This window comes from Micromys minutus, assembly GCF_963924665.1.
Source record: "Micromys minutus genome assembly, chromosome: 2".
NCBI lineage: Eukaryota > Metazoa > Chordata > Mammalia > Rodentia > Muridae > Micromys > Micromys minutus.
In genome coordinates this window covers 45863573-45881424 of record NC_137971.1, presented here as the reverse complement: position 1 = coordinate 45881424, position 17852 = coordinate 45863573, and the positions used below count along the sequence as shown (strand labels likewise).

Sequence of the window (17852 nt, the reverse complement as noted above, 5' to 3'; positions counted from 1 at the left end):
TTTCTCAACATGTTTGTCCTTTGAGTATAGAAAGGCTACTGATTTGTTTGAGTTAATTTTGTATCCGGCCAATTTGCTGAACTTGTTTATCAGCTGTAGGAGTTCTCTGGTGGAATTTTTGGGGTCACTCAAGTACACTATCATGTCATCGGCAAAGAGTGATGTTTTTATCTCTTCCTTTCCGATTTGTATCCTCTTGATCTCCTTTTGCTCTCTAATTGCTCCAGCCAGGACTTCCAGTACTATGTTGAATAGTTATGGAGAGAGTGGGCAGCCTTGTCGAATCCCTGATTTTAGTGGGATTGCTTCAAGTTTCTCGCCATTAAGTTTGATGTTGGCTGTTGGTTTGCTGTATATTGCTTTTATTATGTTTAAATATGGGCATTGGATTCCTGTTCTTTCCAGGACGTTTAACATGAAGGGGTGTTGGATTTTGTTGAATGCTTTCTCAGCGTCTAGTGAGATGACCATGTGATTTTGGTCTTTAAGTTTGTTTATATGGTGGATTACATTGATGGATTTCCTTATGTTAAACCATCCCTGCATCCCAGGGATGAAGCCTACTTGGTCATGATGAATGATGGTTTTGATGTGTTCTTGGATTCGGTTTGCAAGGATTTTGTTGAGTATTTTTGCATCAATGTTCATAAGTGAGATTGGTCTGAAATTCTCTTTCCTTGTAGGGTCTTTGTGTGGCTTAGGTACGAGGGTTATTGTAGCCTCAAAAAATGAGTTGGGTAATATTCCATCTGATTCTATCTTTTGGAATAGTTTGGCAAATATTGGTGTTATATCCCCAATAAATGTCTGATAAAATTCTGCACTGGACCCGTCTGGACCTGGGCTTTTTTTGGTTGGGAGGCTTTTGATGACTTCATCTATTTCTTTAGGTGTTATAAGGTTATTTAGATGGTTTACTTGGTCCTGGTTAAATTTTGGTAACTTTTATCTGTCTAGGAATTCGTCCATTTCCTCCAGATTTTCCAATTTTGTGGAGTATAAGTTTTTGTAGTAGGATCTGATGATTTCTTGAATTTCCTTAGTTTCAGTTGTTATGTCACCACTTTCCTTTCTGGTTTTGTTAATTTGGATACTCTCTCGTTGCCCTTTAGTTAGTCTGGATAGGGGTTTATCAATCTTTTTGATTTTCTCAAAGAACCAACTCTTTGTTTTGTTGATTTTTTCAATGGTTCTTTTGTTTCTATTTGGTCTATTTCTGCCCTAATTTTGATTATTTCTTGCCATCTACTCTTTTTGGGTATATCTGCTTCCTTTTGTTCTTGGGCTTTTAGCTGTGCTGTCAGGTTGCTGATGAGAGCTCTCTCCAGTTTCTTCTTGGAAGCACTTAGGGCAATGAGTTTCCTCTCAATTCTGCTTTCATTGCATCCCATAGGTTTGGGTATGTTGTGTTATCATTTTCGTTGAATTCTAGAAAGTCTTTAATTTTTTTCTTTATTTCTTCTTTGACCCTGCTATTCTTTAACAGAGCGTTGTTTAGTTTCCATGTGTATGTGGGCATTTTGTTGTCTTTGTTGTTGTTAAAGACCATCCGTAGACCATGGTGATCTGAGAGGATGCATGGGAGTATTTCAATCTTCTTATATCGATGAAGGCTCCTTCTGTGTCCAATTATGTGGTCAATTTTCGAGAAGGTGCCATGGGGTGGTGAGAAGAAGGTGTATTCTTTTACTTTAGGATAGTATGTTCTGTATATATCTATTAATTCTAGTTGGTTCAAAGTCTCTGCTAGTTTTGCAGTGTCCTTGTTCAGTTTCTGTTTCCCTGATCTGTCCATTGCTGAGAGTGGGGTGTTAAAGTCTCCCACTATTATTGTGTGGGGTGAAATTTGTTTTTTGAGCTTTAGTAGGGTTTCTTTTATGAATGTGGGTGCTTTTTTATTTGCAGCATATATGTTAAGGATTGAGAGTTCCTCCTGACAAATTTCCCCGGTAATGAGTAAAAAGTGTCCTTCTTTATCTTTTTTGATAACTTTTGGTTGGAAGTTTACTTTATTCGATATTAGAATAGCCACTCCAGCTTGCTTCTTGGAGCTGTTTACTTGGAAGTTTTTTTCCCACCCTTTTACTCTGAGATAGTGTATGTCTCTGTCTCTGAGATGAGTTTCCTGTATGCAGCAAAAGGCTGGATTTTGTTCATGTATCCAGTCTGATAGTCTGTCTCTTTATTGGGGAGTTGAAACCATTTATGTTAATAGATATTAAGAAATAATTGTTTCTGTTTCCTGCCATTTTTGCTTTTTTGGGTTGAATTGTGTCTGTGTTTTTTTCTTCTTTTAGTTTTCTTGTTTAGGAGTTTACTTGTTTTTACTAGGCTGTATTTTCCCTCCTTGTATTGGGTTTTCCACCTATAATTCGTTGTAGTGCTGGGTTTGTGGTCAGATATTGTGTGAATTTTGATTTGTCTTGAAATATCTTCATCTCTCCATCTATGGTGATTGATAGTTTTGCTGTGTATAGCAGCTTGGGCTGGCACTTGTGCTCTTTTAGTGTGTGCATGATGTCTGTCCAGGCTCTACTATCTTTCATAGTCTCTGTTGAGAAATCGGGTGTGAGTCTGATTGGTCTGCCTTTATATGTTACCTGACCTTTTTCCCTTACTGCTTTTAGTATTCTTTCTTTACTTTGGGCACTTGATATTTTTACTATTATGTGTCGGGAGGTATTTCTTTTCTGGTCCAACCTATTTGGAGTTCTGAAGGCTTCTTTTATGCTCGTGGTCATCTCATTCTTGAGGGTAGGGAAGTTTTCTTCTATGATTTTGTTGAAGATATTTCCTGTGCCTCTTAGTTGATACTCTTCTCCCTATTCTATTCCTATTATCCTTAGGTTCGGTCTTCTCATTGTGTCTTGAATTTCCTGGACATTTTGAGTTAGGAGCTTTTTGTTTTTTACATCTTCTCTGGCTGTTTTGTCTATGTTTGCAATGTTGTCTTCTGCCCCCGAGATTCTCTCCTCGATCTCTTGTAATCTGTTTGAAATGCTTGCTTCTGTGACTCCTGATTTCTTTTTTTGGTGTTCTGACTCTAGGGTTATCTCCTTTAGCGCTTTCTTTATTGTGTCAATTTCTGTTTTAATTTCCCTCTTCCATTCCTTTATTTCTTTGGTTCTGTTTTCATTTCGTTCTTTGAGTTCTTTGAGTGTTTTTCTATTTTCTTCTTTAAAAGCTTCTGAATCTTTTTGCTTTTTCTCCCTTTCTTGTTTAAGTAACTCTATCAGCGTCTTGAGTCATGATTTCAGGTCTGTGTTTTCTTTCTCTGGAGTGTTTGGAATTCTGATGTTTGCTACTATCGGAGAGCTGGGTTCTGGTGTTGCTAGATTGTCTTGGTTTCCTTGGGATATACTCTCTTTCCTCTTGCCATTTTGTTGTCAGTGATATGTTCTTGCCTTTCCCTTGTATCTGGTCTGTGTCCCTGGTATACTTTCCGTGTGCACACCACAGAGATCTCTCTACTCCCCGGCAGCCCAGGTTCCGGGTGGCAGCTGGGCCAGGCTCTGCTCTGCGTCCTGAAGTCACCTCCGGGTGGGAACAGATGTTCCTAAGATCTGTTCCTGGTCACAGATGCTCAGCCTCTCCGAGACACCTTTCCGGCTGGCAGGTGGGCCAGGCTCTGCTCTGTGTCCTGAAGTTGTCTCTGGGTGGGAACAGAAGTTCCTAAGATCTGTTCCTGGTCACTGGATCGGGGAGGACAGGGCAGGTCAGGGCAGGGGGTGCCCTTACCTTGTGCACTCCGCAGAGAACCCTCTGCTCCCCCGCAGCCTAGGTCTCCCACTCACCAGTTGCTCAGCCTGTTCGAGCCGCCTTTCCCGCTGCCTGTTGGGCCAAGCTCTGCTCTGTGTCCTGAAGTCGTCTTTGGGTGGGAACAGAAGTTCCTAAGATCTGTTCCCAGTCACTGTATCGGGGAAGACAGGGCAGGTCAGGGCAGGGGGTGCCCTTTCCGTGTGCACTCCGCAGAGATCCCTCTGCTCCCCCGCAGCCTAGGTCTCCCACTCACCAGTTGCTCAGTCTGTTCCAGCCGCCTTTCCGGCTGGCAGTTGGGTCAGGCTCCGCTCTGCGTCCTGAAGTCGTCTCCGGGTGGGAACAGAAGTTCCTAAGATCTGTTCCAGGTTGCAGTTTCTCAGCCTGTACGAGCCGCCTTTCCGGGCCTGAATTTTTGATGTGTTTACACTATTTGTGTTAAGTTAATTTTGCTCATTTTATAGGGACATCCAGATAAACATACCATTCTTCTTTTTATTTAATGCCTAGAACATGAATTTTTATTTAAAAGTAATTCTGGAAACAAGTATACTTATTTTTAAAAAAATGTTAAACTTATCATCCTCAAACCCACTTGGCCTCCTTTGTATAGCTAAAAGTCATTGAAAAAGAGTCTACTTCCTACTTTTTTAAATTTTATTTTTTTAATGTTTTATATATTGTTATTCACTTTATATCCTGATAACACCCCTAATTCATCTGTTCTTCCAAGTCCTACCCTTACTAATCTCTTCTACATGACTCTTCCCTTCCCCTAATACAAGGGAAGTCCCATTGTGTACCAGCTAAACCTGTGATATCTAGTCTCAGCAGGACTAGGCACATCCTCTCTCTCTGAGGCCAGAAAAAGAAGTCCACATAGTAGAGAAGAAAATCCAATGGACAGAGAGAGTCTGAGACAACCCTTACTCTACTTATTAGGAAACCCTTATAAAGACCAAGCTGCTCATTTGCTACAAACATGTAGAAGGTCTAGGTCCAGATCTTGTGTGCTCCCTGTTTAGTGACTCTGTCTCTGTGATTCCTACTGGTACCCGGCCAATTGACTCTTCCTGTCTTCTGGTAGCATGTTTGACCTCTCTGATTTGTACTTCTATCTTCAACTCTTCTACAAGATTCTCTGAGCTCTGATTGATGTTTGTTTGTGGTTCTCATCATCTGCCTCCATCTGCTGTTGGGTAAAGCATCTAAGATGACAGTGATGCTAGGTTTCTATCTGCAAGCATACCAGAGTGTCATTAATAGTGTCTAGGGTTGGATTGTTCACATAGGATGGGGTAGTCTCAAGGTGGAGTAGTCATTGGTTGTCTGTTCATTCAGCCTCTTCTCCATCTCTGCACATCTTATAAGGAAGACAAATTTCCACTTGAAAGTGTTGTGACTCAACTGGTGATCCTCCCTCCTTTAGAAATCCTGCCTAGATATAGGAAGTGGTAACTTTAGTTAGGAATCTCAACTAGGGACATTTATTTTCCTTCCTTTTATCCTCTCCCATCCCATGCTTTCAGCTAATTACCATAGATTCCCACCTCAGCCCATTTCTATTTTTAAACCTGCCTTTTCTTGTCCCTGTCTCCCTATGCCTATTAGTGTGAGATTTACTCGCCCCCCCCTACAAACTTCTTTAACCTCTCATTTCCTCAGTCTCCAAGACATACAGCAATAATACTTTTCTTTCTTCATTATCATATATTTCAGCTCAAATTGAATTTTTCAGCTACTTTCCGTGGCTCTTTATCTTAGAGATGACTCAGTACATGTCTTGCTTGCTTTCTTAATCTCATTACTTATAGAAAAGACTAAATCTTGAACCTTGGGAGATAAATCAGTGGGTAAAGTCTTTGATGTACAAACCTAAGATCAAAAGTGATAATCCCCAGGGCCTATGTGAAATATGGACAGGATACTATACATCTTTAATCCTGGCATTTCACCCCAAGTAATTGTCTTTTCATATTGTCCTGAGTGAGGTAACCCAGTCACAAAAGAACAGACATGATATGCAGTCACTGGCAATTGGATACTAGCACCAGAAGTCTCTGAATACATAAGAAAAAACTCACAGACCATATGAAGCTTCCAAAAAAAAGAAAAGCCAAAAAGTGAAAGCTTCAGTTCTTCTTACAAAAAACAGCAACAAGTGTATAGCACCCTCTCAGAGTGGGTACACCTGAAACATAATCATTAATAACTCAAGAGCTAAGAATATAGCCTTGTGACAATTTTTGGTAGTTAAAAATCATTGTGCTTAATATTTACACACCAAGAAAACTTTGACTATTTTCATGTTATGTTTTGTTTTACATTTAATGTATGATCATTGTTAATAGTAAGATTTCAATGCAAAGTATCAAATTTTTAAAAATATCAAGTACTGACAAAAATATATTCATATATTTTTTCTGCTAAAATGCTTTTAATAAACTGTACATGTATCTTTGTTTTTAAAATAAGGTTGTAAGAAAAAAAGTAATTTTCATTTCATCAAAGAAACTAATATATAAAAAACATGGAGAAATTTAACTGCTGTGTAATTCTTATAGGAATTTAGATTAATATAACCAATATATAATCTAAGGGAGCAATTAATACTTTGCTACTGAGTAAAACTTAAGAAGAAATGAAGTCAGTTTGGAAAGAAGAACAACAAACCATGGCAATAAACAGTCTTCTCTTTGGCATACAGAAAATGAAATCCTAAATGTTCTCATCTGATTGCAGAAAAAAGCGAGTATAATGATCAAATAACTTGTATATAATCTATACTAATGATCCATATAAATATTTATTATTTATAACAACTTGAATGTACTAGAGATATTCAAGTTTTGATCAAAATTGGAGAGTGATAAAACAAAGTGGGGGTTAGTAAATGAAGGCTGTAAAAAACAGAAACATTAAATTCTACTGTTTTGGAATTCTTCTTGTTTTTGCTTACTGAAATTATAATTAGATCATTTTTCCACACCTTTCCTCCCTACAAACTCTCCAATATAACCCTGTCTACTCTATTTCAAAGTCATATTTCAATTTCCTATTTCATTGTTATGTATATATACCTAAATATCACCTGTTCATTCAAGATTATGCTACTCACTTGTATGTATGTCTCTAATAACTTGGTACTGGACATAAAATTGATTCACCTTGGCCCTGGGGAAAACTATGTCTGGTCCAACTTTTCACTTGCCCATAAATCTTTATATGTAGGCTTGATGCCTGATGGGAATATTCTTGTACACTTCTGCATGTTCTTTAGCATCATTGCTTATCTTTGGTCAACCATGTTGGTTGAGATTATATGGGTACAGTTTTTGATGTTACTAGGTGTAGTTTTAATAATACACTCTGATTCTCTTACTCTTACAATTATTCCACATCAATGTTTCCTGAGACATAAGTACAAAGATGTTTTGTAGATTTATCAATTAGAATTGGTATTCATATATCTAAATTTTGGTTAGCTAGATGATTTTATATCCATGAGAAGAGTCCAGAATAACTGGATACTAGTGAACCCATATGAACAATAGTATAATTTAGGCTTCTTAGGGAAAGAGAGAGAGAGAGAGAGAGAGAGAGAGAGAGAGAGAGAGAGAGAGAGAGAATTGGAAGGTGGAAAGGGAGGGTGAAAGGAGGGAAAACAGGAGAGGGAGGGGACATAGAAACAGGAGAGGGATAGGGAGAGAGAGTAATATCCAGAAGAAAGGAGAAGTTGGTGAATATAAGTTATGTCTCAGAATGTCACAAAGACATATACTATTAACTATTTACATAAACAAACTTTACAAAATACTTAGTTCATTCTATAAATATACATATATATGTTAAAACATTTCTCATATGGTCTGAAAATAGATTCTGTAAGACTAACAGACCACAAAACTAAATCATTAATACAAAATATAAAGAACCTTCTTTTGAATTGTCGGACAAGAATGTTCAAGAGACTCCTGAAATATGTAGCTTATTACTATTCCCCCTCAATGCTACCCAGAGATAGAGTAGAAGTTATCATTGCTGAAGACAAAATACATTTCAGAACCAGAAGCCATAATCCTCTGAATTGAAACTGACTTGAAGGACATTCCCTCTCTTCTGCATTATGACTGTTTTTCATAATTCGAGAAGATACCATCCAAACTTCCAAAAGACTGAGCAAATCAAGAGTCCTACCTAGGTACTCTTGTAAACCTTATCAACCACTAACATTGCACAATAATTGTAAAGGGTGCATTAATGGCAAGAATACTTTTTCAGTAACCAACAACTATCTCATTTAACTTAAGTCCCATTGAACAAGAGGGGTATCACACTGGAATCCAAGGTGTCTATGTAGTGCTAGTTAAGTTATGGTCACTGGAAGAGCACAAATATCCCCTAAGTTACCAAGTCAATATAATTTATAAGAATAATTTTAGAGACACTTGTTTTTATACCCCCAGGTAAATGCAGAAACCAATTTGTTTATAACCCAATGAAAACAGATAAGTCAAAAGTATAATAATTAAGAGGGTAGGTATTCTGTGTTGATAAATGGTGTGGTTCTGAAAAGCTCTTGAGTTACAAAAACCCCAGTACTGACTCTGGGATACTGATTTATGAACTGTTGGTCAGGGAGTCAAAGGAGGACCTTAAATCACTACAGCTTGTTTTCATTTCTCTATGTAGCCCAGCATTAAAATTGGTTGCAAGATTTAAGGAAAATATTCTAGAACTGAGCTTTCACAGTTCTAGGAATAAAGAGTCCACTGTTAGAAAATATATTAATGGTGTTTCTCAGTTGTGCAATTTATGAACCACAATACCAACCTTGTAGCCCGTATGGACTCATTAGAATAATAGTACATTGGCTGTTATGGGGACAACTAACAATATTCTTGATTTGAGATCTACTCTCTGAGAGGGAATATATGGTAGAAGTATCAGTAAAATAAATGACTAAGGAAGTTTTATGCATTTGTGCCAGTGGTGACTGTGGGGAGGCCCACCAACTGCTGTTGTTTAGGCACATTGAAACAGTGCCAAACCACTTTCTAAATGCTTATATCAGTAGAACAATACTAAACTTAGCGCTAACCATAGGAAAAAATACTACTCTCTGTACATTTTGGATGGTGCCCTTTTTCAGATGTAGGATTATTGAAGAACTTTTCCAAGTCTGCAGGCTGCTGTTTTATTCTATTGACAGTGTCCTTTGCCTTGTTAAACTTTTCAGTTTTATGAGATTCTATTTATCAATTTTTGATCTTAGATTCTGAGCCACTGATATTTTGTTCAGGTAATTGTCTTCTGTACTAATGTGTTCAAGGCTATTTTTCATTTTCTCTTTTATTAGATTTAGTCTATTTGCTTTTATATTGAGGTCATTGATCCACTTGGACTTGATATTTGTGCAGGGTGATAAATATGGGTCTATTTGCATTCTTCTATATGCACCAAAATGGGGTGCAGAGCTAAACAGAAGCATCTTTTTTAAAATTTAATACTCTATTTACATTTGAAATATTATCCCCTTCCTCCACCCTGCTCTCGTTCCTCCTCCCCCTCCACTTGTCTTCAAGTAAGCACACTAGCTCTTAATTACCCTTTTCACTTCAGTGCATTGGTATTTCCCTACATTGAAATACATGCCCTTATGGACCAAAGCCCTCTTCTTACATTGATGCCATACACTGCTATCTTCAGTTACATATGCAACTGGTAACATAGGTCTCTCAATAGTGGTCAGTGTTTGGTGTTTTAGTCCATGTGAGTTGTGGAGGGTTTGGTTGGTTGAAAACAATGTTCTTCCCATGAGGTTTCAATCCTTTAGCTCCTTTATTCCCTTCTTTAGCACCTTCATTAGGGTCCCTGCATTCAGTACAATAGTTAGCTATAGCATCCTCAGCTGTATCTGTATAATTCTGTCAGGGGCCTTAACAGAGGAATAGGTAATGAATTATAAGAACTTAAGAATGCTCAGTGTTTGACTATATCCATGTTATGTTTTGTTTTACATCTACTTTCAGCTTATTGTAATTAGTAAGATTTCAATGCATACTATCAAACCTTAAAAAAATCAAGTATTGATGAGAATAAGAAAATGCCTAGTGTCCTTTTATATCAAGAAAATACAAATCAAATGGACCCTGAGATTCTGTGTTGCAGGAATCAGAATGGAATAGATCAAAAACTCAAATTATAGCACATGCTGGCAAGGATGTTGAGAAAAGGGAATTCATTTCCAGTGCTGGTGGGATTGCAATCTTGTACAATCACTCTGGGAATTAATCTGCTGATTTCTCAGAAAATTTGAAATAATTCTGAAGATCCACCTAAATGGCTTCAGGCCACATACCGAAAAACTGCTACACTATACCACAGTGACATGTGCCCCATTATGTTCATAACAACTATATATTGTAACAACTAGAAACTGAAAACAACCGAGATGTCTCTCAACCCAAGAGTGGATAAATGAAACGTAGTTCATTTACACAGTGAAACTTTTGTCAGTTATTAAAATCCTGAACATTATACATTTTGAAAGCAAATGGATGGCACTATAAAATATCCTGAGTGAGGTAAAACTGACTCAAAAGTATCATGGATGATACTCAATGACAAGTGGGTATTAGCCAAAAAGTGGAAGATGCCTATTTCTCACTTAGAAGGGATAACAAAGAGTCATAGGACCAAATGAGAGAACTGGATGGGAGAGGGTACTTTGATAGGAGTAGATGCATCAGGATGAGGTTTGATGAACATCAGAAGAGAGTGCCAGAAGAACAGGAGGGCTTCCAGGGGTGACACGGGGATAGGCAAAATCCAGAAGCTGTGTCAGAGACCTGGAATGGGGAAGGCTCCTAGAAGTCAATGCCAGTGACTTTAGCTGAAATGCCTAACAGTAGGAATATGGAACACCAAGTGGCCATCTTCTGTAGCTAGGCATGACCTTTCAGTGGAGGGATAAGGACAACAATCAACCCACATGTTTTTGGCCCAAAATTTGTCCTGTCTGTAATAAATGCATGGGCAAAAAGGGAGAAGAGATTATGAGAATGGCCAATCAGTAACTGGCCCAACTTGAGACATTTCCTATGGACAAACACCAATCCCTGGCACTACAAGTGGTGCTTTATATAAGTGTTAAGCTTGCAGGTAACAGCTTAGCTTAACTGTCCTCTGAGAGGTTCTATATAGCAGCTAACTGAAACACATGCATATACCCACATAAAATCATTGGACAGAACTAAGGGATTCTTATGGAAGAGTAGGGAGAAACGTTGAAAGCCATGAAGGGAATAAGAGCTGCATAAGAAGATTCACAGAGTCAACTAAACTGGACCTTTGGGGAGCATCCAGAAACTGCAGAGATGTAATGTGCCAGGGAGGGGCAATGCTCCAATCACTTTTGAGAAGAAAGGGAAAAAGGATGGAGTAAGGAACTCTGTGAGGTGGAGACCCAAAGATGTAGAAAAGAATTTATATATTAAATAAATAAATAAATAAATAAATAAATAAATAAATAAATAAATAAATAAAATTTATTTTAAAAGAAAATAAAATGCTACTCTCAGCCCCAGGGAATTTTATTTCTTTGCTCTGAATGGTTTTGAGTACTGACACCCATCTTGTGACTGTTCAAAATACTAAGATGAAGTGACTTTGATATTTCAGCTCCAAAATAGATATTAATGTTATCCAGTCAGTAGCTGAGAGAACATTATAGAAGAGGTGGCAGAAAGTACTTGTGTGGCAGAAAATAATGAAAAAAAAAAAAAAAAAAAAAAAACTGCAAAGTATGCCACAGTCCTCTCAATGATGAAGCTGCTACTTCTACTTCTTGGACTTGCTTTTATTGAAATGGGCCAGTCAAAGTCAGTTACAGCTAAGAGAGGGACTTACAGGAGTCTGTACAATATTGAACTTTTGGCCATTGCAGGATTATGGGGAAAACACTATCATATTCTTCAGTTTTCTTCATGCTGGTGAGTCTACCAAGTAACAAAGGAAACATGGGACATTTTACCCATGGTTTGGAACTAAGATAGGAAAAATAGAAGTCTGTACCTCTAGGTTGAGAGAGCATAACAGATAGATATTATAAGAGTTATTAATCAGTAGAAGTTCAATACTCCAGGTAACTCATATTCTCTGATGTGGGTTCCATGGGAATTCTGGGTTTATTCCTGACATGATATATTAGAAAGCCTAAGAATAGGCTCAAAACAGTATCTTAGTTTATTATATTTGTTTTGGATTGTTTTAATTTTCAGAATGGATGTGATTTTAAGTTTTGTGGTTATTTTGTTTCTCTGGGAGAGAATGCAAGATTCTAGCTTTTCTGGTTGCCAACTGAAGGGGGTTCTGATTTGTAAAAAAATATGACTTTTTTCCTTTGTAGTTTTAGAAAAGGCAATTAGACTCTGGGCACCTGCCAGAGTCATATGGATCAGGTTTGACAGAGGGGTTCCCCTGAAGACTTGATTCAAGAGATTCAAATAAAACAGATATCTCGATGATAGTAAAATTTTTGAGATTCTTGTATTACAAAACGTACAGCTTTGGTGAGTCTCATCGCCAACCATGCTGAAGTGATCCGCTTGAACTCCTGATCTTAGGGACTTTTAGCCAGACCAGAACAGGCATCAGATACTACAACAATTATTGGTGTAGCCTCCTTAAGACCAAACAACTACCCCCATTTTCCTGACCCTTCCACTCCTCAAAGATATCTCAACACCCATGTACAACTTGAAGAAATTATGAAGAGTCGTCGACCCAGTTCATTGGAATTTGGGGAGAGGGGACTGGAGGTGGTTATTCTAAGGTTGTCTTTTCGGAAGAATTTAGAAATTATCATAATTTAACAGTGAACAATTAGCTAAGATTGACTGTACTGACATAATCTCATTTGGTAGAAATCCTTTTAATTGTTACTAAATTTAAGTTATAATTTCTCACACTGATACATAATTTTTTTGATACAGAATCAGAATTTTCATTGACATATATTTCCTTTGTTGTTACAAAAATTTGAAAAGTACACTTTCACTGGCTACTCTGGTCCCTCGGGTCTTACTTCCTCTGTAGATAGCCCCATGCAGCGACACCCATCTCACGTTCAGCTGTCACAATTCCCTGTAACCCGGTAAAATTAAAACTCTAGAGGCTTGCAATTTATTAATCAGATTTATATTAGTAAATTCTCACCCCACAAAATGTCCACACAATAAAATCAGAGCCAATTCATATTGATATAAACTGCTCACCTAGATAATACAAATTGTCCTGTAATAATCTATACCTTATACAATATTCATGGCTACCTGTGGCTATTTAAAGCCATATGAATCTGGGACATTCTTCTCTTCCTCCATCTTCCTTTCTTCTCCTGAAGACAACCATCTAACTGGGGGCCTCTAGTTCATTACATTTTTTATGTTTTTATTTTTTTTACCTTTCAAACATTATCCCTTTCCACCTTACCCTTACGGAATCCCCCATCCCATCCCCCTTTCCCTGCCTTCACATGAGTGCTGCCCCACCAACCTATTCTCCCCCATCGCCCCACCCTGGCATTCCTCCACACTAAAGTAGTGAGGCCCCACCAGGCCACGAACCACTCCTCTCATCTATGCCCTATGTAGTAGTTTGGAACAACTTATACCCCAAGCTCTCTATCTGTCCCCAAAAAGCAAGTCTCCTGTTCCTGTTCCATACTGGAAGTCTAGCCTACTCCTTACCCAGTGATTGGTCCCCTGACATTTTTATTTATTAGGGGAAGGTCCTTGCCACAGAAAACCTCTGGGCACAAACATAGTCCTGGTTAAACCCAATAAGTTCCAAAGTCATGAGTGTGAGAAAGAAATTTTGGGCGGTTGGGAAAGATTATGGGGAGTGGGGAAGACAAGGTAGGATAAAGTAAGAATAATAAAAAAAATATATACCACAGTGAGAATGTTAAAAATCAAATTTAATAAAAGTTATAAAAATGAGAAAAATGTCATGATTCCTCACTAATTTATATAATCTCACTTATCAGTAAAACACTAATTTTTAAAAATGTAACAACACTTTTGGTCCCTGAGGTAGGCTAATTGCCTCATCTCTTGGAAAACTGGATGAAAACTCTTCAAATATTCTCATTGGGGAAATATCCAGAGCTTGCTCAGCCTGTATAATTCTCTCAAGATCTCCTTGTGTGGCCTCTAAATCCCAATCAGACTATGATCACAGTGCTTTTTGAGAAGGACCTCCTGCAGGTCATGAGTTGGTGGATGTCATTAGCTATGTGAGTGATAATCTGTGCTTTCTATAATCTTATGCCCTCTATGTACCTAAAGATTTGTTGTGAAAGTTTAGCCAGCATCAAGTACAGATTTACAAAGACTCACATGATGCACTTTTATAGTACATTAATTATGCAGAATAATGAGTTTCATTAAGACAGTGTCTGTATAGTATCTTACTCACAGTCGTTGCTACTTGCTCGACTTTATAAAGCAGTTCTCTTTACTTTGTTATTTACAGAAATGACATATGAAATGTATAAGAAGGGACTGCAACACATTTATTTTATCCAAGAGGAGGTAAGTGATTTTTCTGTGGACAAAGAATTCTACAGACTTAATGTTGATTTAAAACTTGTTCCATGCTAATTTTTTTTCTGTCAGTTTTCTTTGCATTAGAGGAGACAGAGCTACTATGATAAAATTTTGGCGGCACTCTATAGTGTATTTTATGATAGTATTTTTAATATTGCATGTTCTTTGGATTCTCTCAAAATGTTTTGCTTTCACATTATGTGTGCACTTAATTTAAAAGAGAAATTCCTGCCTGTATCTGATATTAATTACATAAAAACCAAATGAGATGCTCAAACATATTTAAAAAACAGAAAGGTGAGAGTGGTTTATGAATGCTACAATTTATATTATGGATATTTCATTGACTTATTTTTTCTGTTTTTCTCATCTTCTTATGACCCCAGAGCATCCAGTGATCTCCAATAACCAAGATGAAGAACAGAACAGAAGTGACACATTTCCTCCTTAAAGGACTCACTGATGACCCAGGCCTTCAGCTTCCCCTCTTCATCTCCTTCCTCCTCATCTACACCATTACCCTGGTGGGGAACCTTGGTATAATCCTGTTGATTGTCCTGGATTCTAGGCTCCGTAGTCCTATGTATATTTTCCTTGGTCATCTATCACTGGTGGACTTTTGTTATTCTTCAGCTGTTACTCCACCAGTTATGGTGGGGCTTCTTGTTGGTAACAATGTTATGTCCTATAATGACTGTGCTGCTCAAATGTTCTGCTTCACTACCTTTGCCAGTGTTGAAAATTACCTGTTAGCCTCAATGGCATATGATCGCTATGCAGCAGTGTGTAATCCACTATGCTACACCACCACAATGACTATGGGTGTATGTATACGGCTGGTCATAGGCTGCTATGTCCTAGGTTTTCTAAATGCCTCCATTTACACAGGCGATGCATTCAGTCTATCTTTCTGTGAGTCCAATGTGGTTCATCATTTCTTTTGTGATATTCCTGCAGTCATGGTTCTCTCTTGTTCTGATAGGCATATTAATGAGATGATTCTTGTTTATGTAGTGAGTTTCAATATATTCCTTGCTCTCATTGTTATATGGTTTTCTTACATATTCATTTTTAGTACTATCCTAAGAATGCGCACAACTGCTGGACATCGGAAGGCTGTTTCCACCTGTGCCTCCCACTTTACTGCAGTTTTCATTTTCTATGGGACTGTCATTTTTATGTATTTGCAGCCCAGCTCCAGTCATTCCATGGACAGAGATAAAATTGCATCTGTGTTCTACACTATGGTAATCCCCATGCTGAACCCTATTGTCTACAGTCTGAGGAACAGGGAGGTCAAGAATGCATTATTAAAGTTAAAGAATACATTCACATTTTGGAGAAAAAATAATATGTAGGAAATTTTCATTTCTACACTATTTGTGATGTTCAATAACCCATTCATTTTTCTAAGATCTTTACGTTTGATGTCCACTCTGAAGTTCTTGAGCTTAATTCCTTATATATTTTATGTTTGATGTCTCCTAATACAAGAAATGGCAAACTTAAAAAAAATAGCTAATTAGAATTAGAATAGCCATCATTTCTGGAGGTCAATACCCTAAAATCCTTATTCATGACACTGATGTATTCAGGCCAATGAAAATGTAAGTAAAAGAGTAGTTGATATTCATGGCATAAATAAATGTCCACATGTCTCCTCCTATGAGAGATTTACAAGGTATGCTACATTTGTTGGGGTTGAACATAATAAGGCTAATGTGGTTATTTCATGTGTTGATTTGACTGCGAACATAGATGCCCAGATAGACAGCATGATACTTTGCTGTGAGGGTTTCCTTAAACAGTCGAATATTGATAAACTAAATAACCAAAGCCATCCCTCATTTTTATGTAAAGAACCCTTATAAATAAAGTCACAGTTGGTAATTATAATAATATTTGAACTAATTTTTTAAAAAAATGTATACTCAAAAATTTATTGTTACTTGAATATTTTTATTTAAGCAAATGTGATATGTTATTAAACAAAAAGTGCCTTCTGGAGGTATTTTTGATGAGATACAGGAATCTACTATATCATATAAATTGCAAAATCAGAAAAAGTATATTCATATGTTATTTTTGGAAGGATAATTTATAAGAATATGCTGAATAATAAAACACATTTTAATTATATCAGAATATAACTATAAGCATTTGCTTAGTTCAACCATGATTATATGTTCAATCCTGAGTGTTCCTTAATTGCCTTTCAGTAAATATAGTTAAATTGGTAAATCAAACAAGTAAAATTATAATAAATTGTATAGGTATGCTAAACCTTTGAATCACAAACTATGAGAATTAATTGTGCATAATATGACCTTCTATATCAACATGTTATGTATTTGTATGTGTGTGTGTATGTGTGTGTGTGTGTGTGTGTGTACGTGTACTTGTGTATCTCTGTATTTGTGGTCTATTCCTTTGAGCACTTTTATTCATTATTCTTACTTAGTTCCCATCCTTTACGTAGAAGCTAGTGTTGGCTACACTGCTTTTTGCTCCTGTCAGTTATCATGCATACACCTACCCCCTTAATAACACCCCCACAAGCTTATTTTTAAAATGCTTTTGCTACCTCAAAGGCAGAGCACTCCTAAACATTCCCCTGCTACTCCAGGCCCAATGGGTAAGTGACCAGTGGCAATTTACTAGAAATCTCACATGGCTGATTGGGTTTATCTCCTGATGCTACTGTGTCACATCCTTCTTCCCCAAGTCATGATGATTCTGTCCTTGTTCTTTTTGACCTAGCCTATGCAAGTCTAAGAGTCCCATTCCATGCCCAGCCATTAGCTATGGGCATATTCATTGACAAATCAAATATCAATTGGGGTCAAAGACATATAGCAGTTAAGCATGTAGATTACCAACTGAATCAAAGCATTACAACTAGTAGATTAGATCATTTAAAACCCCATAATTTTTACTAGTAATGTCACATTAATTGGAAAGACTCACCTGTAACCAGAACCACTTTATTTTTTAATTGAACAACTTTATTTAAAAAAAACAGATAAATGTACAGATTTTAAGAATTTTTGCATAAAAGTATACAAATACCAACTTTATAATGCATAAGAATGCATTATATATAAACTTTTTAAAGATATAAAATTATGTGTTTATACTTTGCCAAATATTCTTTGTTTATAAACAATACAATTAAATAGGCTTCTTACATGTTTCCATACAGAATATGTATGCTACCTTATTCATCAAAGGAAAAAGAACAATCTAATATGTTAATATTAAGATAATGGTAGGCATCAGTTTAAAAAAAGTGTAAGAACTCTAGTTTGGCTCCTGGAACCAAAACTGGTTAGTTGGCCAGCTATCCAGGGAGGGATCCCCAAGATCTCTCAGAGCACAGAGAGCATGGTGCACTCATATCCTTTACTAGGAAAAGCAAGAAAATAATCATGCAGAAAACCAAAAGAAGAAAAGCACACTAACATAATTCTACCTCTAACAACA

General features: G+C 37.1%; 1 protein-coding gene across 1 annotated transcript; it reads left to right on the top strand.

Annotated features, from left to right (window-relative positions):
* Positions 1–14782: 14782 nt before the first annotated feature.
* On the top strand, positions 14783–15727 carry LOC308417546 (olfactory receptor 5B3-like; the record flags this gene model as incomplete). The annotated part of the gene is made up of 1 exon (XM_080912921.1): positions 14783–15727. One exon carries the CDS (start codon positions 14783–14785, stop codon positions 15725–15727), a length of 945 nt encoding a protein of 314 aa, XP_080769047.1.
* Between the last annotated feature and the right edge of the window lie 2125 nt (positions 15728–17852).